The 27,624-nt window shown below is 43.4% G+C and overlaps 1 protein-coding gene across 2 annotated transcripts in view; it reads left to right on the forward strand.

The window, feature by feature from the left end:
- The first annotated feature begins 6,441 nt into the window (after positions 1 to 6,441).
- Positions 6,442 to 27,624, forward strand: part of PPARGC1A (PPARG coactivator 1 alpha) — a 336,419-nt gene continuing 315,236 nt past the window's right edge. Inside the window, exon 1 of one of the 2 annotated variants that reach the window (XM_015862904.2) lies at positions 6,442 to 6,865. In XM_015862904.2, coding sequence (XP_015718390.1) covers positions 6,779 to 6,865 — 87 coding nt within the window. In that variant the 5' untranslated portion in view covers positions 6,442 to 6,778. The remainder of the gene's footprint in view (positions 6,866 to 27,624) is intronic. The other variant, XM_015862902.2, reaches the window with a different exon arrangement.

Below are 27,624 nucleotides of genomic sequence, written 5' to 3' on the forward strand. Positions count from 1 at the left end.
TCTCTGCATTGTCTGGCAATGGCAAATACTGGGTTAAATGGGAATGTAGTGGTAGGGCCATAGTTTTCTGAAATCCCATTTGTTCCTGGAGATGTTTGGAAAGTGAATAGCAAAATATTCAGTTATGTGAAATAGGAAAGGCCTACTTCAGAAGGAGATCCACGATCCTTGAGGTCCTTTCCAGCCTGGGCCGTTCTGTGAGACTTAATGCTTTGATTTCCTGCAGCTTTATTTATTTATGTATTTATTTATTTGAAAATAAAGAGTCCAACACTTTGTAGTCTCCTGGCTCCTTTGGAGACTAATGATTAGAATTCAGTAGGTACGGTGAGATTTTATAAACTTAAATGCTTTTTTAGCAGTTCCTTGATAAAACAGTCTGATTGCATATACTTTAAATACCTGTATCAATGGAGGGCTGGCTAAACTCACAGCTTCCTTCATTAACAACAAAAGGAACAGCCAATCTTTGTTCTTACTGCTTGCAAAATTTTGACTAAAAAAAAAAAAGAGAGAAAAGAAAGCAATTCTAAACAACTTCCATTGCATTTGCTTTAGTCTGCCTTAAGAAAAATGATTACTCTTTGCCTTGGGTTGGGATGATGTGTAACAGAAAGGACAGGCTGAAATACAATGCCTGCTACAAAATGCCTGCTTGGCTTAGGATACGTTTTCTCCTAGTGAGGTTTGTGTTTATTAATTGGGTCAAGTAGAATGATGTCACCAATGAAATCCAAAGTTAATGATCTGTCAAATCCCTTTGAAATATCAATTATTTCTGAGGGTTTGCTGCCTCTTTGTGGTATTCCTTGTGTAAAAAATGGAGTTCTGTGCCGTTCAAAGCTTTTCTTAGGGTTGGACAGAAGACAATTAAATGGAATTTTGCTGCATTTTGCAGTGTGCAGCTGGGATCCGCTGCCTCCTCTCCTCTGCATTCCTCACCATGCAGCGTGCAGTGCCGAGCAGTCAGATGTATTTTCAATGTCTGTAATATACTTTGTGATGGTGAGGTGCTACTGCTTTATCAATAAGCTCTGAGTAAAGGACAGCGCAGTCCCTTACCTCCGTCGTTATCTGAGTGATGACAGGAGATCTCAGCACACCTTTCAATACATTTGTTCTTAGATGACATCTTTACCGTGATTGATAAAATAGTGGTGGTTCTACTGTTTAAATCACTCACTCGCAGTGACCGGAATGTATCCAGGAGCAGGTAGAATATCTGTGGGCTATTTCTTGGAAGTAGATGCTCACGTAGATCGGTTACTTACATAGTTGCTATACAACATTTGTTAATTCATTGGGTAAGTAACCACAGAATTGTTGTTTTGGGGGAGTTATAATTGTATAGGGCTTTAGTGTTTCCTTTACATGGTTAATTGGGGGTGAGACTATCAAAAGTGATGAACTACCTCGTACATTCATGCCTGCTTACATTTGAATGACACATATTTGCTTGTTGTTATTTATAATTCTGGGGGTATTGAGCTGTTGAAGATTACTCATGTTGAAAAGCTGCTGGAAGGCCTCAACTAGGAATTAAATGATCATAGTGGCTTCATTTTATAACGGTTTCATTGAAAATATCCTGCTTGCAGGACAATCAAACTCATCAGTGTTCTGCTCTTCCACTTGAGCAGACAAAGTTTTAATCAGTGGCGCACTTGATCTTGCAGAAATCAAGGAAATCATTTCCTGCACTTCTGAGATGAGCAAAAATTCATGTAATCCAGCTTTCGGACTTGCGGCAGGTTTATTTATTTTTATTATCTTTACTGTTTTTGTATCTCCAGTTTTACTTTATTCGGTTACATGTTTCTTGGAACTTCAATTGTCAAGTTGACTCTATGCTTAGATAGATTTGGATCTGGGATGAAGAACACAAGCGTCAAAGCCAGTGTACTTTTGGTGCAACTGTAAGGGTGCAAGGGCAACACAAGGCTGTGTAACAGAATACAACCATCCATAATCTTAAGTGGAAGGAGTGCTTCTTCAGCTGTTTCTTCTCTTGCCGAGTAAAGCAAAAGCTCCAGCACAATACTCCTGCCTTTTGGTGATGGGAATGAGCGGCTGTCAGTCACAATGTAGTGCACTATTTGAAAGTATCCAGGCATTACAGTGATGTTTGCAGCCTTAAGAAGTATACCAGACAAAGCAGAACTTTAGGAAAGCTGGTTGTGGTAAATTCCTGTACCACCATTCAGCACTCATTGGATACTGAGTATCCATCTGCTGTATTTTGATCAATGGAAATCAATTTGGGGACATCCCTCCCTCAGTGCAATTTCCTTTCAGCTGCTCTGCAGAACCTTTTATTTGCAAAAAGGTGGCAGCAATGGAAGTCTGGGAACATCGTTTGGGGGGTGCTTTATAGAAGTTCTGTTTTGATTATGGTTGATTATGGTTATAACCTGTTACTGTGCTGCTGGAGAATCTACGCACTCACCTCCTGTAGGATAAGATGATGATTCTGATGTGTGGAAGCTGTTCTAGGAGCCCTGAGTGTCAGAGGTGACTGGGCACACAGCTGACTTGCCACGTGAAGGTGAAAAAAAGGAAATCCTATTGATTTCAGCTAAAATACTGTCAGAAGCCAATGAAAGGATGCAGAACACCCAAGTGATGTTGAAAAAGTGACCGTGCTTGCTGCGTTCTCATCCACCATTGGTTTCATTCACAGTTATGCCTAATGTTACATTTTTGTGCTATAGATGGCAGTTATCTTAACATTAAATAGGAGCCTAAAGATTCTGGAATCTTTGCTTAATTCTGCTGTAAGTCAGTTTTTGCTCCCCCGGGGCTAATGGCTTTTACAAACCTTGTCTAACCACATTGCTGGACTTTTCCAAGGGTCCAGAGCTTAAACTGTTGATCTCCTTAAACATTAGGAGGACGTAATATCTTGCTCCAGAACTGTTCATAAAGCAAAATGAAATAATTTGATGGAAGGTGCTAAGGAAGCTTTAAAGTATTAGCCCTAATTGAAAACCTATCAGTGGACTTTTAGAGCCTTCCCTCTTCAATTTTTATGGACTGTCTTAATTGACTTTAAAAGGCTTTTATTGCATTTATGAACAGGCTAAGTAGAAATATTCCTTTATTCATCTGCAAATAAGATACGGGACAGCTGCTGACTTCATTTTAGAATACCTGGTATTATTAAATGTTTGCCCTGTAAGAAGAGATTTTCAACTAATGAAATCTAGTAAAGTCAGAAAAAAACTTACGTGTGTCTGCCAATGGGGAGAAATAAAGTGAGGGAGGCGGATAAAAGGATGGTGCCCATACATCATTTTGAAGTGTTTGCAATTACAAGCTTTGAAAAAATAGTGGGAACCACAGCACTCAGTTCAAATGCTGCACTGATTGCTGGAGGGTCACTACACCAAACTAAATAAAGCATGTGCAGCCGTAGCGCAGCACTTGTGCTGTGAAACCTTCGTTTGGAGGCTACAACTGTGTCCAATCCTGATCTCCTGGGACTGCTCTGTTATGGATCTGTTGATATGGAACATGGAAGTTGAATGTCTGCTACCTCAAATTCACTGTAGGCTTCTCAAACCAAAGGCCTCCCAAAGCCTTCCTTCTCAGGGAATTTCTCAAGAGGTCACTGCATACAGAAAATAAATGTGCATTCATGATGTTCTGGTTTAATCTTCCAAGGGTACCTGCTGTATGGAGGTGCCAACATGCAGGGACGTCAGGCTTGTTGTAGATTTCATTTCCAATGTTTTGCCTTTACCAACTTAGTGCAGAGGTGGTAGTGTGGCAGCCAGGTTGCTTCCTTTGCAACTACTATCAATTTGGGGAGCTTCAGCATCATTCTGGGACTGTCACTGATGGCAAACGAACAATTTAGAGTCAGTGTCCCACTTGTCAAGTTTTGTTACAGCACAGTCGCTGTGTAACCAAGTGCTGCTTTTCTTCGATGGTCTTTGTATTTTTCTGTTTAATGGTAATTTAAAAATCCAGGTTAAAATGTTGAGTTCCCTGCTCTTAGGGAGACCCATTTTACTGACTGTTGTCCAGATGGAACGTGATTGCACTTGTGCTGCTTTCAGCATCTTCTGATGGAGACGGAGGAGAAAGAAAGGGGTAGGCGATGTTGGAAGAGATGTACCAGATCCAATACTGCAGTGCAATATCCCTCTTATGGGTTCTGTTATTTCAGCCCTGCTTTGCTCACTTATTGATGCACGGGTCCATCTCTCTATGTGAAAAATACCTTGGCTTACGGGAAAAACCAACACTGAAAACACATTGAATAGCCTTCTACAATGCGTCTCCATATTGTCCTCTTACAAACTTTTTGCTGTGGTTTGAAAGATAACTGAGATATGTGTTACTTTTGGAAGAGCTTTTTGTTTAAACAAGTTCTGAACCTCGCTGCAGTTCACTTCTTTCTGACCATCATCCCAGTCATTGGAAAGGATGGAAATTACATTTGGTTACACATCTTCAGCAATAGAAGTACCATAAGTTTTTTTTTTTGCTTCATCACCAACATCACAATACCACCGATGTTAGCACACTAAATCATGCAGCAGACAGACTATTGGCTACTTCGGTAATGTCTGACTAAAAACACCTACGAATGCTCTGTAGGAGCAATAGGCAATGCTATAAATAAGTTCTCATATCTTGTTTTGCTTCCAGCAGAAACACGCTCTGCAGAACTCAGGGTAGGGTTCTGAGCAGTCCGCACAACCAACAGCTACAGCGCTAACAGGAGGAGCTTTGCTTCAAACGATGGAATTCTAGAGCACAGGTGCAGGTTGGAATGCACTAAGACTTAAAGTGAAGATGAAATGCTTGGTGTGAAGCTCCTTTGTGTTTTAGAATCCAGATTCTTTGAACACTGACCCCTCTGAGGAAGGAGAGGGAAGCAGCTCAAGAAAGATGTCTGGTGAAAGCCTTAATCGCAGCTGTCTGGAAGGCTGAAATCTGTTGCTAAACCATGTGAACCTGGCGGGCCATTGGTTAGAAGCCGTGGCAAGCTGAGGTCTCTCAAGGAAAACACTGAAGCATCCTGAGAAACAAATTGCTGTAGATATGGAGAATGCCTCATCCCATCCTCTGCTGCTGGGAGCCCTCCTGCTTTAGTTTTATGTGGTTTGGGGCAGGTTACATGGCTGTGTGACATGCTGTGCAACAGAGCTGCCTGTCACTAAGGTTTCTCTGGCTGATAACTCAGGTGTTACTGGCTAGCTGTTATCCAAAGCTGTCTCCTATCATGATGCTTTGATTCCGTTATGTTCTGCTAAGCCTCGCAGTATTCCATGTTCATGACTTGTTTGGAGGCTGACGTGAAGAAAACAAGATTTCCTCAGCAGCCAGAAGGCTCCAATGATCCTGTGGGTGTTTCCAAGTGGTGGTTTTGTCCCTAAGGCTGTGTGAGAGGGGGACACATCAGTGGGCAAGAGGCAGAAACCTGCCCTGACCTTCTCCATTGCTGGCCGAGGGCTTCTGAGTGCTGCTTCTGAGTGCTTCCACAACTGGCCTGTTGTGGAACTGTGGTTGGAAAGCAAAAACGTGGAGAGAAGAGTGAGGAGGAGCTTAGAAATAACTATAGAGTGCAGGAGTCAACAGGATGGGGCTCTTTTAGGTGATGCCCAGGGACAAAACAAGGAGCAATGGGCACAAACTGGAACGCAGCAAGTTCCATATAACGTGAGGAAAACTTTCCTGTGGGGTGACAGAGCACTGGCACTGCATGGAGAGGCTGCCGAGCCTCCTCCTCTGGAGATATTACAATAAAACACCTGGACACTTTCCTATGCAACCTGCTGCGGAGAACCTGCCTTAGCAGGGTGTTGGGTTAGCGGATCTCCAGAGGCCACTTCCAGTCCCTGTGGCCTTATGATTCTGTAATTTTTCCTTTTTTAAGGCAAAGTTATTATATGAAAGATGCTGATTATCCTGTGAAAAAGTACAACCGCACCGTCTCCCTTCCCCTCGCAGCCACCTGCTTTCCGACAGCACCGAGGAAGGCGTCCCACGCCGCTCCCACCTGCTGCTGCCCGGCGGCCCCTCCGTGCCAGACCCGCGCCCCGAGCGCTCCGGCTCCTGCTCTCCGCGCCGCTCCGACAGCCACGGCCGCCCGCGGGACTCCCCGCTGCTCGGGGCAGCGCCTTCCCCGAGCGAAAGAAAAGCCAAAATCGATCCCGTGTGCTGCGAGCCGCAGCCCGAAGGGATGCTGAAGGGATGCCCCGGGGTAGAGCGGGGCGTTGGGCCGGGCTACGGAGCCCCAACTTTTCGGGGGCGGGGCGGGGGGGGCGGGCCGCGGCGGGAGGCCGGGCCGCGCTGCGCTGCGCGGGGGAGGCGCGGCGCCACTTGCCCGCTGCTCGGCCGCCGCGCTGCGGCCGCGGGTCCCCCCGGAGCCCCGCGCTGCCGGCGCCGCGGCGGAGGTCGGGCGGAGGGGATGGCGGCGCTGCGCGGTGCGGTGCCGGCGGCCGCAGCGCTGCCCGCTCCCGGCGGCGGCGGAGCGAGCGCGCACACGTGACGCGGCGCTCGGTGCTCCTACACCGCCGCGCACACACACACACACACACATACACATACACACGCTCACACACACGCACACCCGGCGCTGCCCTCGGCTCCTCCGGCCGCGTTCTCCGCCTCCCGCTCCCGTCCGCACTCGTCCGCCGGCCGCGCAGGGCGAAGCGCGCTCCGAGGCGGCAGCACCGGCACCGGCGGCGGCGACCGCGAAAGAGGCGGCGAGAGTTCGCGTGCACCGGCTGCTGCGTGCCCGCCCGGCGAGCGGTGCGCCCGGAGAATGGCCGGCTGCGGGCTGTCTGAAGACGCGTTCTTCTCCTCCTTCTTTTACAACTACACCGCCTCCTGGGAGACCTCCTACAACCAGGTGAGCCGGGCGCTCGGCTCGCAGCCGGCGGTCGGGAGCAGCCCCGTTTTAGTGCCACGCGTGCCCGGCAGCCCCGCAGGACGTGGGAGAGCCGCGCTGCCCGGCGGAGCTCTGCGGGGCGAGGGGACCCCTTCCCCTCCGTTGCGGCCCCGGGTTCCTCCCGGGGCTCCTTCCGGGCCGGACGAAGGAGTTGGGCGCTGCCGGGCGCTGCCCCCCAGCCCCGTGCACCGAACTTTGATGACTGTGCAGTGCGGGGCACGCTCCGAGCCGGGCCCTCCCGCGGGGCGGGGGCGGCTGCCGGGTGCGAGGGAGGGTCGGGCGTCGCGCCCGAGGGGCAGCGAGCCGTGCCGGGAGGCTTCGGAGCGGCGGTACTTAATACCGCCCTAGTCTGCTGCCCCCGCTGCTCGCTCGCTGCGACTCTACGGCGCTGCTTGAAGGGGTCCCGGCGCCGGCGGGGGTGGAAAAGTTGAGCGGAAGGGGCGGCGGCGTGCGGCCGGGGCTCCGCTGCCCTCCGCGGGGCTCGGGAGAGCCGCGCATCCCCGCTCTCCGTAGGTTACACGGCGCGGCCGGGGCTGAGATCAGCGCTGCCGTTCCCACCTTCAGCAGCGGGCTGCGAGGAGCGCGCAGCTCCGCTGGGTGCCGGCGGGGCTGCTGGTGCCGCTCGAGGGGCTTTTAGGTGCGGGGAGCGGGCGCTCGGACGCCTCGTGGCACGTAACGTGCCGGAGCCCCGACAAGTTGTGAGGGGCGGTTTGCGGGGCGCGGCCGCCGGGGGCTCCGTGACGGCCGCCGGGTGCCCGCACTGCCCGCCCGGCGCCGGGAGTCGGGCTGTGCCGGGCGGGCGGGCGCGTAAAGCCGGGCGCATCCCGCACTCAGCTCCGTGCGGGCGGTGCGTGCCCCGGTACCGAGGTAACGAGAGCGGCGGGGACGGGAGGGCTGTGCCGCTACAAAGGCGGCGTCACACCGAGCTCCTTTGAAGCCACCGGAGGAGGGAAATGGTTGGGAACGCAGACAATAAAATCAGGTTTAAACCAGTTCCCCCATCTAAAGTTAGTTTCGTTCCGTAGCGAAACCCAGTTCCGTGGCATTGTTAGGAGGCTCCTTTGGTCCTCGTAGGAGAACGAGCCCGTGGCACAGTGAAAGGCAGAGAAGTGCCGGCAGACCCGGAGCGGCTTTATCCTGAGTGCTGGCGCTGAGGGGAAGGCAGGGAGGTGATCTGGGATGCGAAGGGTCTATTTATAGAAGGGCTGTGTACACCGTAGGATATATAGACAAAGTTGAATTAAATATGCATGATTAGGAGAAGAGTTCAGGAGGAGGAGGTGTGATGGCTACATGGGATCAGAGGAGCTCGCACCACTTTGGGGATGAGGATGAGAAGGATTTTTAAGACACGCGTTCTTTCTGGTGCTGAGGGCTCCTTTCTATTTTCATCCTTCCCATATTACGCTCGCATTTACATCAGTCAGGCTCACCAGCTGAGGATTAGCGGCACATGTTAGTCTGAATATGAAATCAAAATGAATGTGAGATTTTGCTGCAAATAGATTTCCTCCCAAGTTTTAACACTTAGGAAGGCAGGCTTGGCTTAAAGCTGACAGTCAGCCATGTTCACGTTTGTTTGTTTTACCTGAACGGCATCCAAAAAGGCAAAGAAAAAAAAAAAAGCTTGCAAACCATTTCTTCTTGCTAAATATAGCAACGTTGCCGGCGCAGGGTTTGTTCCGTGTGCTCCTTTTAAAACAAAACGGCAAACGGAGAAACTCTAAAGCAAAGTGCTGAGATGAGAAGATGGGTTGACTGCTGGAAAAGTAGGTTTTATTCCTGGATCGATACGGTGCACTCTCAACTCGTAGCGCAAGGTAAAAGGATCCTTTGTGTAACGGCAGTTCGGCCGTAGCTTACACGGGGTCTTTTCCTGGCATCTCAGAACAGGACTTAATAACGGAGCCCATTAGGTTGGAGAGAGCAGAGGTTTCTTCCAGAATCACGGTGTGACATCCGACGGCTCTGAAAGCAGACGGGATGTTTGCACACAGGGCTGAGCACTCAGTTCCCAGCTGGTCTACTTTGATGCGTTATTACAGCTCATTTTTAAGCACAGCGTTACACGAGTGATTTGTTGGTAATGCCCTTGGAAGAAACTTTCCCCATTTGCATATTAAATTCAAAAGTGCATCACAGAGAAGCTCACATGAGAGAAACTGTGTGCAGAAGCTTGATGGAGTCTGTTTTGAATCCAGTTCTGAGATAGTCTTCTGGAAAATGGGGCTCCGTGATAGTTACAAATATGACTTCTTGGCTGTTCTAAAGAAAACTCCAACAGCGTAGCTGTGATCCTCAAGTGTGGTATCTATTTTACCAGCTGTTTTGGTGGAGGCACTTCACCAACATGACAGATTTTAGGCTAAGCCAACTCACAGATGTAAACCCTGACAACTGGCCTGTGATGGCACAGCCTTATCTGTATTGTCTTTGCCAACCTGTGTAAACTGGAGCCGAAGGAACGTCCAGCAGATTTCCTATTGAATCATCCTGAGATCTGCAGTTTATGCTGTCAATAAAGATGCTACTTCTTGCTCTTTGTATTGTATTTGTTCCCCACCAACTTCCTGAGTCTTGCTGAAAATCTCTCCCTGTCTGTCTCTTCATTAGTGGTCTTAGGAACATACATTTCCAAGCACTGTAGAGGGGGGCGTTTGGCCTCGGAAGAGCAGTAGTTATATTCTTGGGCACGACCTATCTTTCCTTGCTGAACTGACAGCATATTTGTATTAATTATTTTTCACTCTCCAGCCCAGAACTGTCTGCGTTGTTGTATTACTGAATCTGTATGGTTGGGAAGTGCTTGGGAATCATTTGAAATGTAATTGTTGAGGAACAAAATTGTGTGACTAAGGCATAAATCTGGATGCTTATTTTAATTCGGCCTCGAGGAAATCCCTGCAGTATAGAAGTAAAATGAGCGTGCTACCGAATTACTGCCAGTATTTCAGAGATTTCCCTGCACTGTGCACGGGGGGCTGGTTACCTGGCACCATCGCTTCGTGCTGTGTCCTCAGAAGGGGCTGTGCTTTATACAATACGCTTGTATGGGATGTGTTTTGTGGATGTAGGTAAGCTGGTGAAGGATGAATCTAAGAGCTGGCTTTGTGGCTTACCTTTTTGTCTTTCCATGCCTGGAAGCAGAAGCACCCCAGTGGGATCAGAGCATTCACCCCTCATTTTTGATGGTGCTTTTTCAATGTGTATTGCTCATACACATTTTCCTCTTCTAGCCTAGAGTAGGTCAAGTGGTTCCATATCAGGCCTGGCCCATAACCAATGAGACTTTTTGACATATTTTACTTACAGTTTCTGGATTATTAGTAGTGCTTTTATTTTGTTTGAATAACAGAACTGGGAGTGTGTGCAGGTGTGAAAAAATATGAACTGAGGTGTCAGTGCTCAGCTCTTGTGTGACATACAGCGTGTGTGTACACTTATGGGTGTTGGATGAGAGATACTTTATTGGACAACAGGCTGAGAGTTTTGTAGACCTTCTTAAATGGGAGAAGTCTTTTACTTGTTGCTCTTAATAAGCATTATATTATAATATATCTTATTTGGCTTGGAAAATCAGTGGGGTAAAACGGTCATTCCATTGCCGCTATATTTTATCGAAGTGTGTGATGTTTCTGCAGATTCAAAAGGCACAGAACTAAGTTAGGAAAGAGCAGCAGTGCTGGTTCAGTATTCACAGAACAGACTTAGTGATTAACAAGTTATTCCCAATATTTGGATATTTCTCTGACTTTATATGCAGGGGGCAATGTGTGCTGGTGCACAGGGTGGGAAAATGGGGCACAGTAAAACTGAAAGTGAAACTGAAGGGACTGAGCATCCCAACAGAGGGTGAGCAGCGGGATACTGAGAAGGAAGCTAGTCTGGGCTTAAGTAATTCAGGTATCAATGATAAAACAAAAAACAAACTTAATAAAAAAATAAATTAAAACATTTCTTTCAGAGAGTGATGGACGAATCTGTCATTCAGTACGTGAATTTTAAGCTATGTCAATCTCCAGCGATAAGTGGTACCGTGTATGACGAATGGTACCGTGTATGACGAATGGTACCGTGTATTTTCAAGGGTTGGGATCACTGTAGCATAGCATTGTAGAGGGCAGGTTTCAAAACATGTCTTCTGTCCACTTCCTGTGTTATTGTTCTGGCTGTTGCTTAATAATCTGCAGTCTGGTTGTACATACGGTACATTCTGATGGCAGGCTTACCTGGCAGAAAAGCACAGTTTAAACTGGGTGCAGGTAAAGAGCAAAGCAGGTACATAGTGGTGCAGCAGAGCAAAATAACATGCAACATATGGGCAAAAGGATTTTGTTAGGCTTTCTTTCTTTTTTTGTATCTCACTTTGGAAGCAAATCTCAGGTGCAGATTTTAAGGTACGGTTATGTCTGTGATGAAGCATTTTAGTGCTTTATCCATAAGGCAGGATCCTGAAAAATAGTTAAGCGGGGAAGAAAATGTCAGTAGTTCTGGCAATGTATTCTGTAGGAAGAGGGCAGGGAGTTCTAAGCTGGTCAGATGTTCATGTGGTCTAAGCAGAAATGTAAAAGTGCAGGGTTTGCATTGGAATGAGAACGGGGTCATCCACCCTTTGTACTCATCATCAGGGAAGCAGAACCTTCTTCCAGAGAGACCATAGGAAATCAATGCGTACACTTTGCTAGTGTAGAGATAAATGTGTACTGCAGAAGGGTATTAAATATAAAAGGGCAACAGTAAAATGATTTACTATGTGAAGCAGTGGAACTTTCTTTTGGTCACCTAAAAAGCAATTTTCTTTCTTCCTTTTTTCTTTTCTTTATTTCTTTTCTTTTTTTTTCTTTCTTTTTTTTTTTTTTNTTTTTTTTTTTTTTTTTTTTTTTTTTTTTTTTTTTTTTTTTTTTTTTTTTTTTTGATAACATAATTGTATTTCCTAATACTAATATCCGAAGAAAAGCTGGCAAGCAAATTGTTTTGCTGGGATTTGAGCTGTATAATGTAAGCTGGGCGAGACTTGTTGACAAATGGCAGCTTATTTAAAAATATACACTTGTTTTTGAACCTATTATCTGGCATTTATCATTTAGATTATAATCATCTGACCTGACTTACCAAAAGTTAATGGCTTTTTTAGTATGTTTTTCCTGAGGCAACGTGGATGCTTGCAATCCAGTTTGTCTCGCTATGACCAGAAGGTATCACTGAGGGATACCAGCACAACGGATGCACAGAGGAGAGAACCTGACGTACGTTTAGGTGTAGAGGCTTAATGAAATGTGGAAGAGCAGGTGCACAGTCCTAATGTGCTGGTGGTTTTTTATTTCCTCTGATGTGTCTGTTTGCTGTGTGAGCAAATCTTCTTGTACATTTGAAACCTATAGGACTGTAAAATTGCTAAAAAGGAAGGAAAGCCAATACTTCTACAACATTTTTTTTGCCTTAGGCTCCGTGTTTGCTACAAATGGCAGTTACTGTGTCTATTCCAAAGCTAAAATTCATCTGAAAAGAGATTAATAACAGAGTGGCTCATGGTCTGGATATGGCATTTGTGACATGGAGGTCCTGATCTGGGAGGAGAAATGGAGCAAGCTGCTGGGGATGTGGGGTAAAAGGTGTGCTGACACCAGCCCCTCTCTTGGGAGCAGGACAGTGCTGCAACCTGCACATTCTGACTGCGGTGCTTTGGTTTACGTTATAGATGGGTCTGTCGGTAGATGAGTGGCATTCCTTTTGGGCAGAACTGAACTGGGAGTTGTACTCCAGGGAGCTCTTCTAATGCCATTTGACATACGAAATGAATGTTACACTCGTGAGATGAGGCCATTACTAGGATAAGCAGACCTTGCTCTCAGGTGTGTGGTGTGAAGCATTGTGCCCACGTCGCATCCTCTGCAGCAGCTGTTGGGCTGCTTGCAGTTCTGCATTGCTGGCTGGTGTGGGCAGTCCCTGAGCATGGTGCAGCTTGTCTCGCAGGGAGCTCACGAAGGCCACGTTTGGGAAGCTGGTTGGGAAGCTCGCAGGGTAGGATGGGCGCTGACATGCATCCTTACCTCGCAATCACAAGGCCATTATTCTTTCCCTCAAAAAGGGGTAGTTTGTGTTGGCATGGAGAGAAAAGGTTCATTTGATTGCTTGTAATATAACACATGAGCGAGTAAGTGGCACTGGTACTTTGGCTCACAAAAGCCCTCCACATTTTTAACCCGTTTTATTATTTGCAAGAGCAATTTAGTTCCTAATGTTAACAATGAGTGATTATGATTCTGTACTTCCGTTTACAGCATAAATTAGCATTTTGTTTTCCATTACAGCTTTTGAATGAGGAATTATAATGTATAATTTGCTGCAAATAGATGTTATCATCTCTTTGGATGTGAACAACCACATAAACTTGAGCAAATGATAAAAATGGAATCAATTACTTCTCAAATGGAAGTAGTTTACAAACCTTCAGATATAAAATGGCAATGGTAGCTGGTTATTGTAACAAATAATTAGTTTTTTTTAAAACAACATTTATTGAATTCCATTGACAATTTAGTAATTGTTTATAGAGGGTTTAAGCATCCCCCTCGCAAAATAACACGCCGCCACTTTTAAAACTGAACAGTGCCTCTCTAGTCTTTGTTTCAAGCTTTCATCATGGATGTTCACTTGTATGAACTATCCAGGAGCGGAGCACTGGGCCACAGATGGCACTGGTGATACAGAGAGAGCTTCACAGCAATCTGGGATTAAAAGACTGAGATTCAAACTGATCAGAAGTAGAAGAGAGAAGGGAAGGGTATGTGTTTGAGGCAGCATCCAAAGCCTACTGAAGGTGATGTGAGTTTTTTCTGCTGCTTTGGAACTGATGGTTTAGGTCCTGGCTGTGGGAAGGAATAAGAGTAGTAGGAAGGAGATGTTACTGTAGTCAATGAAGCACGTTGCATTTCTACTTGGATTCACCAGCATTTTTACAAAGGGTTCCTTGATGATACCATACTGTGTGTGACGCACCCCCTGGTTGACCATCATGTATTGATTTTTCTCATCCCACTCCTCATCTTGCAGCCACTTAAAAAATACACACAATTAAAGATCCCTATTTTGACGCGTTTGGTGCTTTAGATTTTATGACTTCTTGTTGATCCTTTTTAAGGCCTTTTGGTAATTTGTCTTTTCCATGTTTGCTATGCTATAAGGACTCTTTCTGTTCACAAATGATACCAGACTTCATGCTTGTCTGGGTTGATTCTCAGCAGCACTTCACCCTTTTACTGAGAGATGGTGAACCAGTAGAGAAGATTATTTAAGCTATTCTCTACCTGTCCTTTTGAAGGCTGTTATTATCTAATCCTTAAAAATGAGTAGATTTATTTTGTGCGTGGACAGCTATGGAACAAGCTGGAGAAAAACCAGTCATCACTCTGACTGCTCTGTTCTTCAGTCTGTAGACCAGATAAACAATAGCTTTTTATTCTTTTAATAATTAAAAAAAAAAAAAAAAAAAAAAAGAAAAAGAAAAAAAAAAAAGACTAATGAGGTCCTTTTCTTCACTCTAAAACGCTACAGATGCAAGTAATTATGGAGAAAAAATGTGGTTGATAAAATGGAAGTAGCGTAACTTGCAGTTCAGGGTACTCTGTTCAGCATTAGAACCATTTCCTGAAGCCATAGTGCTGATGGTAAGTTTTCACCCAAACTCTTCTCCTGCTCTCCCATACCCTCCCTTGGACTGGGGAAGGATGGGAATGTTATGACCCTGTGTATCTGCAGTGTGGCTTTTAGGCTTGTTGAAGCTTGGAATGGGCATCTATTGTAGCAGTCGTTCCTGAAGGGCTGCTGGCTTGGTTTTAGAAATGCGTGCATGGCTCCTTAAAATATACCCTGTTCTCATGGGGGCTCCTGGATCCAATAGTTTACAATCACAGAGGTATATTTGGATTGAAAAAACTCACTCCAACTATACAGCCTGCTTCAACCATTTCTTTCTTTCTGTTTTTTTTCTCCTTAAGAATCAGATTGCACATGACTTGAAGTACCTGCTGAACTTTGACTTTTTATTCATGAGGCTTACTCATTATATCTGCCTTCTACCTCTGTATGCTCATAGTTTGCTTAGGCCTAGATCCAGCAGACCACTTGATTTCTCATCTGTAATTGCTTGAAGTCAAAAGAACCACTTAAAATGTGTGTGGTGTATTGGACTGGGGTTTAGACAGTTGTATTTTCAGGTCAAAGAATCTTGCTTCCTTCTTGTTTGTTAAGCACTTAGTATACTTGCAGTACATTAGAAGTATTGATGGTAATTATAGCAGTGGCAACAAGAAAGAACAATGAAGAGATCAAGGAACCCCAGCAATGTTTACAGTACTGTTTACTGCCAGTTTGGTTTATTTCTTTATTAGATGGATTTGCAAATAAAAGATGATTCCTTTTTCCTTTACTAAGAAGAAGATCCGGGAATGGAATGAGTGGTAGTGCATTAAGACCTGAGATTTTGTACAGTGACAGAAAGCTGAGCATGAAAGATAGTTAAGGACAGGAAACTCCTTCTGGAGTGTAAGCAAGGCTTAAAAAAAAAAAGAAAAAAAAAAAAAAAGAAAAAAGAAAAAGGTTGAAAACATGCAAAGGTATTTAAAATAAATAAAAAAATATAAGTAGGACACACACATACACTTCAGTGCTTAAGCTGTTTACAGCAATGAGTGAATGAGCTACTGACCAAAGAAAGGCAGAAAACAAAAGTGAGGTTGCACTTCCAGCCTTCTTTATTTTCATCCAAGAGACTGTTAATTGCTGGAGGATTAAAATAATTCTTATTTGAGGGTAGGAAATGATAACAGTAGGCAGAGGCTTGGATGCTCCAGCTATATGAGGAACAGTGAAAGGAATACTTCTTTGTTTGCATGATGTCAAAACCAGAAGAAGGAGAAGGGGGGAAGAAAAAAGGGAGGAGAGGCTTGTGGCTCTTTGATGTTACTTTCAGAATAAAAATAATACTGTAAAAGAACCGACATAATCTTTTTCTATTTATCTAAATCCTATTTTTCTAAAGAGTTAGGGCAGCCTTGTTAATTGATTTTTTTTCTGGCACTCATAATAACAGCTGTATTAAAAATTATTTACAAAGGACTTTTTTTTTTTTTTTTTTTTTTCTTTTGGAAGCTGGAGCCTGCTGTAGAAAAGAGGGTAGAGAGTGGATTATTGTACATCACTGTTCTCAGAGAACCATAATCTGCTTGATGGGTAACGTGCACGTTGTACTCTTGCATTGCCCGTTTACAGCCAGTGGGGTCTTTCTGGTAAGATGTGCTGTTCTAGTAGCAATAGCACCAGGGTATCTTGTGCCCTTTCAGTATAAATAAAGGTTGTCCTAACAGCTGCTCAGATTGTGCTGGCATAGTATCTGTCCTTGCTGGACTGCCAGTTTCTGGCTGGAGTATTTTAACATGCTGAAGCTTTTCTCTGGTTACCAGTGGTTGAATTATTTCCAGCTGTGAAAACAGATGTGCAGCTTTTTTTGGGAAGAAGAGTTATTATGGGAGGTTTGTGAATTGCTCCTTTTCTTTAATTTTAGTTTTTTAGCTTTATTTGGGGTAAGAGGATGCATTTAGACAAAAATTTTATTAGCATGAAGTACATCATTTTAAGGAGAATTTTGGCCATACCATGGCAAAGGATGCATGTTGCTTGCCTCATTACATCTTAAAACATGTTAAAAATGACAATAGGAAATACTTGGTATCTAAATGAATGGTTGTTGGTGTTAATATAAAACTGGCAAATAAAAATGAGTGGATTATCTTAGTGTATATTGTATATTAATGTGGTATTTTGGACATTTTATGAGACAGCTCGCAGTCTTTCCAAATCTGTATGGGCAAACACTTTCCATGTCTCATTCAGTTTTTTTTATTCATCTTTGGCTTTTGTCTTTGTTGAAAGGAATTCTCTAGGTGAAAACTCTGAAAAGCACTACCCATTTTGTACCTTTATCATTGATGTCTGCCTGTCTTTCCATCTGCTGGTACAGGCACAACACAGCTGGTGTGGAAAAGGAGACTTTCTATGAGAGAACTTAGCTTTGTGATTTCTTTTTTTGCTCTTGATTGTTAGGTAAAATAAGTGGTGATGGATGAAACCAGAACTGACAGCAACTCAAATTTTGTGACTCTTGTGAGTAAGTGTTCTACAAAATGTATTTGGAATGATGATGGAGAGTCTATTATCAATTGTAAAATACTCATGGAGGTAGCAAACATACGTACCTATGAAACCACCCAACCCATATTCTGCTCCAACTATGCTGTCTTACAGTTCACAGGGTGTTTCATACCTGGTGCTTTGGATGCATTCCCTCTGAGAGGGTCTTGGAGGAAAGCGTTACGTGTTCAGAATAGTGTGATGTGTGCCTGGGTCTTGCAGGAAATAATGTACTTCTCTTCCAAAATCACAGCAGGCTGAACAATGATTTCAGATTTATCTCTGAAGGGTTTTTATAACTGCTGTGTAACCAGAATGCCCGTGAATTAGCAGTTGCTCAGAACGAAGAAGTGATGTGGCAGTGTGATGTGCAGTGCAAGATTCTAAGACCTTACTGTATTATATTCTTATTTTTGAATTTATTTCTTCCAGATCTTAACTGTATGGGCTGTGTTTGTTCCAACAGTTGCCAACAGTTGTAGGTCTCAAGATATGGTGATTTCTACTGTCTTGAAGAATGTTCTCAGATTGAAAAAAAAACAAAACAAAGCTGAAATTTCCTACTATGATGTTTAATTAGATCTTGTCACCAGGGGAAGCGTTTGCTTTTTTTTTAGGGATTCTTTTTAATAGAAGACTTTTTTGTTGTTGAAAATTATGAATTATTAGACAAAAAGCAAGAGAATAAAGGGACCAGCACATAGAGGAAACTTTTTTTATAGGCGTATTTATTCTTCTGTAGTTTAGAAGATGTAAAACGAAGTGACAACAAAAATCAGATCTGTATTTGATTAGTAATCAAAAGGTTATTAATAGTGCTGATTACTTCAGCTTAGTTATGTCTGTTCTAGTATTACTCTTACTTGGTTGCTACAGTAATCAAGCTTATTGTAAGCCCTTATCTTTGACCAACCAGAAGAAATCATGAAAGGAAATAATTGTTTAGTGACAAAGACTTTGATAACAGCATGGCTCTTATGTGGGAGACAGGGAGATAACACTGTCTGAAGGAAAGGATATAACCAAGGTAGCCGAGGTGATAAATTCTTCAGCTGTCTCATCATCAGTGGTAAAATATACAGCAAATTAAAGACATCTTTTCAAAAATCATCTTAGGATCTGATACTATTTGTAATTTGCACCTTCACATTTGCGTGAGTAGAGGGAGGTGAGGAGATTTGGATTTGAGAATAGTACAGTTTTGTAAAGCTGCATGTTTAGCCTCTGAGAAAGACCAGATGATGCACCCATTATTATCTGGTTATCTCTGTCTTGAAGCTGTAGTCAGTGTTTGACTTGTATTTGACCAGAAGATTTTGCAGACATTAGGTATTCATTTGAAGAAAGGCATCAAGATACGTGATGGTAGAGCCTTTGACACGTACTGTACTGGTTAATCATTCTCATTATTTGCTTTCTTTACAGTGATCTGTTTTTCATTAATGTTGTTCAGAATTCATTTTCTAGGAAGAGATTCTCTTTGTGACTTGATATGGTATGTAGGAAATCTATCTTTTTGGGTTTTTTCCTACCTCAAAACTAGTTTTACCAAAGCCATCGTTGAGTTGTCTTTTTGCTAAGCTGATCAGTGACCTCTTCAAGACTGTACTGGAGGATGTTGTTTGAAGACATCAAGTATATTTCTGTAACTTTTTTGTTTTCCTTCCAATTTATTTATATTTCTTTCCCTTCTGGCAAGTTGGTTGTCAGAAATATGGTGCAATGTTTCAGTATTGCTCTTTTCCGTGCTCTCAGCACTGAAGAGAAGAACTCGCTTAACCTGCATCTTCACTCTGTTTAAGATTCAGATTACTTACTGAAAGCACAGTTGAGTCTGAGATCTGCAAACCTTGCCATCTTTACCACACTGTCATTGTGCAAGATATGGTCTTTTAATATGTAAATTCATTACCTCTTCTGCTCATTACTCTGCAGCTCATAACTTTGTTATATTCAAGCATGTTTTGTTGAGAGAGCCTTTCTCCATGCGAGTGATTCTTTGCCACTCTGATTTCTGTGCACTGATTTTGTCATTAATGTCTTTAAATGTCTGATACATTGAGTGGCAGGAAGCCTAGCACCAGGCCTTGCTGGGACCCAGGAGAAACGTCTCAACTCTGTGCTAATTCCTCATCGACAAGTGTTTTGTAATATCTCTCTTAGCCCCATTTTAATGCACTTAATGTACTCTTATATAGCATCTTCTTAATACTTAAATCTCAAAGTCATGCTGTAATAAATCAGCTGCCTTGCAGAAAGTCTTCTGCAGATGCATAATTAGTGAACAAGTAGTCTTATCAAATATTTGAGTTAAAATTACTGGATATTTTTAGTGATGAGACGCCAGTCCTCTAGTTAAGTTACACTACTTAGTTTCTGCTCCTCCCAGGAAAGTTATATTTTCACATTCATTGTTTATAAATGTGCGTTTTTTTATTAACTCTGGATCTTTGAGACTGTACTTGGCTTTTCACATGCTAACAGTGCCTGCACCAAGGAGGGAATGATAGATGCATTGTGTGGGAGCAAGGCTTTCTGTGTGATACGTATTACGTATGTGCCACTTAGCCAGCTTGTTGTGTGCCCCCTCAGTAGCATCCCAGTGCCTACCTCTTTTTGTAGGTAGTGCACTTAGAACTACAAATGTATGTAGCACTGGCTTGAACTGGGAAAAACTGAGCAAAAATAAATCTTTTGGGTAGTCTTGGCTCCTGAGACCTTGTGAGGCTGGGTTACAGAAAGTGTTACCAATTGTCACAAGAACTGTAACAGTGTCTCCTTACAGTGTGTTGTTACAATGTTTGTTAAGTAAAGGTGAAGCTTTGGAGGCCTGCTGCGTATATATATGTATATGTATGTATTTTTTAACTAAGCCATGCACACTCAGTCTGTTATCCAGCCCAGCACAGGGACTTGACTTCATGCTGGAGCTGAAGGGTGGAACAGGCCTATGCTGGTATCTGCGAGACAGAACAGCCTGAAATAATTCCTTGTAAACACTCAGCAGCCACTGAGTGTTCTGATCTGGAAGTGATGACTGTATTTAGAGCTGAGTCCAGAGGGCTTATGGTAACATTTGTCAGAGGTGCTGAGTCTTATTTTCTGAAAGCACGTGTGTGAGAAGCAAGGTGCCTTTCAGTAAGGCTCTAGGTAAGCTCTCTGGAAATGCGTAGTGCTGTGTAGGAATATTTGAGACAGTTCTAAATGAACTAGCTCAGATAACAAAAGCAGCAGAGGGGTGCACTTAAGTATACCTGTGGGTTGGTTACTGCAGTAGGCAAAGCATGTCAGCGGACCAGCATTGTCTGCTGCTCGGGCAGGGGGAGAGGTCAGATATTTCAGCTTTTACAAATGAAATTGTAATGAGAGATTGAAGCATTGTCCTGCTGATTTGGTGTTTAATGTTCTCCCCAGCATCTTCCTGTTAGGGAGTAGCACAATGTGTGACATTTAGTATGCACTTAATCTCTCTTTTGTTTTTAAACAGAACGTCTTCAGCTGGTAGCAGCTTTAATAATTATGTGAGTAGGATTACAGGGACAAAAGCAAATGGGAGAAGACAATATAGCAACGCTTTATACTTATATATTGGTTTTCTTTCACTTGGGAACTCGAGGGCTATTGCTTTTGGTTGCCAAATGTTAGGCTGATTGTTTTCAAGGTGAAGCTGTACTATGCTGCTTTGAACTGATACAGCATGATTAAGGTAATAAGTAAGTGCCACTTAATTGGAACAGGCCTGATCAGAAGACATTCCAGGTAACTGATTTAAGCCAAACAATACTTAATTGCAGTGACTGTTGCTTAATGGGATGGTAATTATGTGCATCGGGGATGCCTTCAGATGATTCATTGGTGGTTGGCTCTTTTGTGTCTCCCTCAATGTTGGCTTTTTTCTGTTATTCAAAACAGTTTTCATAAACAGCCATGATGCATTCAGAAAGAGGGTAAACCATTACCACAGGTTGGCTTTTGATAGTTCTGTGCCAGAGCTTTAAATTCAAATTGCCTAAAAGCATAAAGCCTCTCGTTAGCCTTGACGACCTGTTTACTTCTTCTTTAGATTTTGAACTGTTGGTTTTGCATAACGCGGGTACGTTTTAGTGATAACTCCTGCAAGGAATGACTTTCAATGATAGGAACATATTCAAGAGGTTCTCGTTATTTAGAAAATGGCCACGTTTCCCTGTTAGCAGATCTTCTACAGGCAGAAATCAGGCCAGTATTTTTATTAGGAACCTCAGAACCCATCTGCGTGGCTTCTTCAAAAAATGAAAGGGTGCTGCAGGATCTGCTGGATTACACTTCCTCCTGCTCCTCCTTTTCTCATTACCTCCTCCCTTCAAGGAATATTTAAGAAAGAATTTCAGTGACACATAAAAGGTGGCACAGGAGACTTTGTTGGAAATACCAGAGCTACCCGTTGCCAGAACAGTCATCTCTGTTGACTCCAGCCGCAAGCACTCTTACATATTGCATTGTATCTCTTTATTTAAATCAGCTGAGAATATCTAACCTCATTTATTTTGAATGGAAAAAATATTAGAAATAGAAAGTATTCTCTTCCTAAGCATTTTCCATGTATATCTTTGCAGAAGCGCTGAGAAACTCTCAGATATTGTCTAACTACTAAATTCATTGGCCCTTGCTTCGCAGAATAGAGAGTTAATAACTGGATGGGTTGTTCTTTTCTTTTTTCCTTCAAATTTAAAATAACACAACAAATATTTTCAAAGCTTATTTCTTTTTAGTGCCTTCCACTTCACTGTGAAATTTGTTCAGAACCTAATTTGCAGTGGAAAGGGATGTATGTGGTAGTCTGTCCTTGGATAGCTCCAGGGCAGAGCATCCACCACATCTCTGGGCAGCCTGTGGCAGAGCTTCACCACCCTTCTCCTAAAACCTTTTTTCTTATATCCAATCTAAATCTCCCCTCTTTTAGTTTGAAGCCATTTCCTCTTGTCTTATCACAACAGACCCTGCTCAAGAGTCTATCCCCTTCTTTCTTAGAGCTCCCTTCTAGATACTGAAAGGCCACTGTCAGGTTTCTCCAGAGCCTTCTCCGGTCTGAACAGCCCTGACTCCCAGTACCATTTTTTCATTGGTAGTTTTCACATATATATCCAAAAATTGAAGTAAAACCTATCATAAAACATCCCAGATGCACTAAATCTATTGACCAGCTTATGGAACATGCAGACTTTTTGAGAGCAATGGTTTTACTGCCTTTCCATTAAGTGTTTTACTAAATATTTGTTTTCAAGGAAGGCGTTTACTGTATGTATTTGTAAAAGGATCAGTAATTATTTTGTCTCAGTAAGATATTTTCAAGTAAAGGTTAAATTACTGGAGAGTTTAAAAAATATGTATTAAAGCAAGTGGTTTTAGCTTGCAAAACCAGCATCTAGGTTGTAATGAATTTCAGATCTGGTGGTTAGGTTTGGGTATGGCTGATGTGGATAGGATGGCTCCCTTCTGCTGAGGACCTGCATTCTCCTTGTCTTCTTGGTTGTGTAGTGGAGTTGTTTGAATGAAATGTTGTCAATTTTAAGGTTTCCAGACTCTAAATCAAAGCCCTTCTCTTATTGGTTGCAGTATCTTTTGGGATTGGAAGTTCTCTGGCTCAGCCTGATGGCTGTGGACTCTTCTGTAAGGGCAGAAGAGAGAAGTGATGTGAGGATGCCTTCTATCTTCCAAAACCACATTACAGATGGTAGCAGTCACATAGGGAATGCTTCCTTCGTCCCCTGTCCCCTGTTATGGTTTTATGATGTTTGGTTACTGGTATTCCACATCATAACATCATGTAGTTGATGTAATCCCATGTAGCCATTTGTGAAGTGTCCTCTTGCCTCTCACCCCAAAGGACGGTGCTTCCAGCTCCTTCCTCTTCCACCTGGGGACTGATGACTGAGATGTGGCACAAGGCTGGCCATGTGCCTGCAGGCGCTGAGGCTGGAGCAGCGGGGCTGTTGGATCACGGTGCTCTGTCCCTTTCTTTTGCAATGCAGATGAGAGAGCAGCCTGCTTCTCAGGAGTGCTGCTCATGCCGTCGTTCTGGTCTCTGAAGCCTCTCTTTTTATCATAGCCTTTCTCTTTTTTTTTTAATCCTCCCTCAGCATCTCACAGACTCACAGCTTGGAAAGAAAGAGTCATGTCTGGGGGACCTTGCAGGTGCTTGGTATGTGCATGATCTGTGTAGGATGCTGCAGGGCTAGGAGGCAATGTTACCATCCCTGACTCGGCTAAGCCCCCTGCGCAAAGAAGAGGTGACTGTGCCTATTGGCGTGGGGCGAGGGTTTTGGGGGGTGAGCCAGCCATTTAATAGGCTTCCTGTGTTAGTTTAAATTATTTCTGTGGAATCTGTGGCCGAAGAGAGACTTCTGAAAGCTGTGTTAATGGCTTTAAAGCCGAGTGCCCTCATGAAACATAAGTAAGGATGTAAGGAAAGACACAGAGGGCCTTGTGGAAAAAAACAGGCAAATGGGCTATCTGTAACATTAGAGACACTACTACTGGATGCTGGTAGTGCTTCTAAAGTCATAAATTGATAATGCTATTAGTGTTAGATGCCAGAACTGCTGCTAGTGTCCAGCAGCAGGAGTGATTTTCCCACTGGGAGAGTGAGTCATGCAGTCCCTGTGGAGAGAAGTGTATTAAAAACATGGAAACCAGTGAATTATGGTGGTTTTTTTTTTTTTTTTTGTGTGTGTGTATGTGTGTTTTTAATACTGAAATATGTCCTATACGATGACTGTGTTGTTGCCTTGCAAATATGCTCAACTGTGTAACCTATAGCAAAATAAGAGCCTGCACTGGACTAGTTTGTGTCAGCCACTATGGTGGTGTGTGAAAGGACATAAGGAAAGGGAAAAGGACACAGAGGATTTAAGGAAGGAATGGGTAAATGATAAATTAGAGCTGGCTTTCCATGGGTGATGTCACCCCTCAAGTTGGAAAATGAAATTGCATTACCATATTGATGAGTGTCACACAGAAGAACATTTTAAAATGGCTAACTAACAGTGTAACAGCCCTCAGCTGTGCTGTCTCCAGGTAGGCCCTGAGCCTGGGCAGCCAAACCCCCAGGGGGATGCTCCCAGGGTGCTGGCACATTGCTGACTGTGGCTGCCCTGGGTCTCTCACTTGTAAATAAGGCCTCTTTCAGAATCCTGGATGCTGCAGGGGAAGGCATAACTGTAAATGAGACAAACAGGGAAACAGACCAAAGTAGCAAGGCAGAAAGTGCTTTCTGCAGTTGTAGCTGTGTACATAGTTTGTAGCCTGGTAGTAGAAGTCACTTAATCACAACTCGATGCAAGTTGTTTATTATATTGCTTGCATCCTGTCCTACCTGCAGAAAAAAAAAGCTCTAGTGTCACACCAGGAGTAAAAGGAAATGCTGTTGTCTTTGGAATGAGCCATAAGGAGAGAGAGTTTGAAAAAGGACTTAGGAAAGCAAAGGGCAAAAGAGACAATGATGCGGCAGGTCCTCTCAGAAGCACCCACGGGCTGAAATAAGTTTAGTAACATAGAAGAAGAGCGGATGAAACACTGTGTGGCAGTGCTGCTGTCATTTCTGTCCAACTGGTAGCACAGCTCCTGGCTGGTTAGAAGTAAGGAGAGTATTTGCTTCTGCCTAAGTCCTGGTAAGCCAGGAATGCATCTCGCACAGCTGTTAGCATTATTCCTTGTCAGAGTAGCAGTTTTAGGCCTTTGTCAGGACTCTGATATAATGGGCTACATACAACTGCCAAACAAATGACAGCATTTGCTTGATAGAGCTGCACTGCAAATAAAGTAGAAGGTAGCAGGCAGGCAGGGAGGGGCAAGGAGGTAGCGCAGCAGTTACCTGTAATCTCTGTGTGCACCAATGCACTGGTCCTGCTGTGAAAACAGAGCAGAGAGCTGTTCTCTGAGGACCAGTGCCTCTCAGCAGTTGTTTTCTCATTGATAATAAGAGGCTCCTTGGGGAATGTGGCATAGCTGTACAAACCTTTTTTAGAAGAGACACCTGATAGAGAGCTGTGAGAGCCATGCGTCTAAGTCAGAGCTTGCTGTACCAATAGCATGACTAAGAGCTGTACCGATGTAATGAATACTTGAGTAAAGTAGGTAGAGATGGAAGAGGCATCACAGAACTCGGGGTGAGAAAACTACTTGAGGTCTGTGTGCTGCCAGAAAAGTAGAACTTGGTTGACTGCAGTAATGATTTGTTTGTGGTTATACAACATATTTTAGCTTCAGTTCAGTGAGTCAGAGCACTTCACAGTGTGATTTCGGCGTAGCGTATCCTTTTGCAGCTTACGTTTCCATGCTCTTTTAAAACAGTATGTCTAGCTTTACAAAAGTTGCTTTACATATGCAAACAATTGTGTATTGTTGAAACTCATCTGGCTCCCAGAAAAACAGTTTATGTTAAATCAGAGACCAAAAGGTCACCTCAGGTCATAAACTATGTTGCGAAACATAGAATCTTTATCTTTCCGAAAGGTTTTTGTGTACAAACAAGGAATGAGGTAAGAAAATAAAAACACCTGACTTCATTTCAAGGTTTTAGAAGTAAATAAACTGCAACTCTGATCTAATAGCATACAAAGAACCTGTCAGCATACAGTGTTTTTCACTGATTGGACACAAAGATTGTGGTTTTGTTTTTATAAGGCAAACTCTGCATTGTGAGCCTTACAGTGTAGAGTTACACAAAGAATCAAGTTTACTTTGGGGCATTCTAATGCTGAAGAAAGCATTCTCATGTGTTTGGCAGCAGATAATTTTGTGAGATCTGGGTAACATTGTGTTGGTTACCACTCAGGAGGTCAGTTCAGGCTGTTTAAAACAGTTATATTCACAAATAAGTAGATCTCACGTGGCTAAATGATGTTGACAGCGCATTGCAGATCATTCTTTCATTTCCTTCTTTCAGAAAGGTTCCTTGTGAATCTCTTTTCTTTACAGATTCGATGTATTGCAACCCACGTGTTTGGAAGTTCAACAGTATCTGAAAATTAGGATTGAGGAAATGGAGAAGATCTGGAAAATGTAAATTGGTTTAGATTCACAACATTTATTAACTTTTGGAATTTACTTCTACTCTCAAGAATGAGCAATATATTGTGTGCAAGAAACATCAGTTATGGCAGGGAATGGGGGAGTTTTGGGGAGAAAAGTAGTTTTATCTGAATGAAAGTTAAGTGCAAATGCTGAAGAAAAGCAGAGATGATGCTGCATGGCAGAATTCATCTGTTCCAGCAAGTATATATGCTGTAGATGGAGCAGCAGCTGAATTGCTGTAGAAATTAATTTGCCCCACACAAAATAAGTTGAATAATTTACTAGAGTAAACATGCAGAGCCATGATGGGAAGCCATCTATTCAGTATATGCATAAGGAGAGAAAGATGAAAGTAATCTTGTAACTTGCTCTTTGCAAGCAAAGAGAGAGAAGACACAAAAAGATTTCACGGGCTGTGGGTATGATGGAATGGAGAAGCGGTGTGGAGAGAAGCCACTCTGAATGCCACATTTTGATGAGCAAATACAGATAATGTACTCAGTGTTTGTATCTGAAAATACAAAGGAGAAGTCTTTGATGTTGGTCTTCACGTGGATGCTTGTTTCTTTTCCCTAGAGAAGGAAGGAAAAGGAATTGTAAGATTACAGGTTGAGAGAGATCATCTCTAACCGCATGCTGGTGAGGCCATCACTGGAGTGCTGTGTCCAGTTCTGGGCTTTTCAGTTCAAGAAAGACAGGGGACTCCTAGATAGAGTTCAGTGGAGAGTGACAAAGATGACTGAGGGCTTGGAGCATCTCTTGTGAGGAAAGGCTGAGAGACTTGGGACTGTTCAGCCTAGAGAAGAGAAGACTGAGAAGGGATCTTATCAATACTTATAAGTATCTAATGAGGGAGAATCAAGTGGATGGGGCCAGGCTCTTTTCAGTGATGCCCAGCAACAGGACAAGGGGCAATGGGCACTGACTGGGAAACAGGAAGTTCATTATGCACGTGGGAAAGATCTTCTTTACTTTGAGGGTGACAGAGAACTGGAACAGGATGCTGAGAGGTTGTAGGGTCTCCTTCTTTGAAGATATTCAGAACCCACCTGGATGCTTTCCTGTGTGACTTACTGAAGGGAACCTGCTTTAACAGGGGGTTGGACTAGGGAATCTTCAGAGATCCTTTCCAACCCTTGCCATTCTGTGGTTCCATTTCTGGGGCAGTGCAGCTTTGAATCCAGACACAGGACCTGTGTATTTTTTTGTGTGAGACCAGTTAAATTGATACTTGGTTTAGGAGACATTCTGACATCTTTTGCTAGAGCCTCATGTCACATAGGTTGAGTACATGTGCAGCTGTCCCCTCTTCTCCCAAAATATTACGCAAGTGCTCTGTTGGGTTTGGCTGTATGTGTAAAACGTGCCCAGTAAGAGGAGAAGCTTTTGTGTTCCTGCAGAGCTTTCCAGGCAGCTAGATTTGGTGAAATTGATGACTTGAGGTGGATGGCCTCTTAGGCACTGTTCATCTGTAGTCT

The sequence above is a fragment of the Coturnix japonica genome, chromosome 4 (genome assembly GCF_001577835.2).
Source record: "Coturnix japonica isolate 7356 chromosome 4, Coturnix japonica 2.1, whole genome shotgun sequence".
In the NCBI taxonomy this organism is placed as follows: Eukaryota; Metazoa; Chordata; class Aves; order Galliformes; family Phasianidae; genus Coturnix; species Coturnix japonica.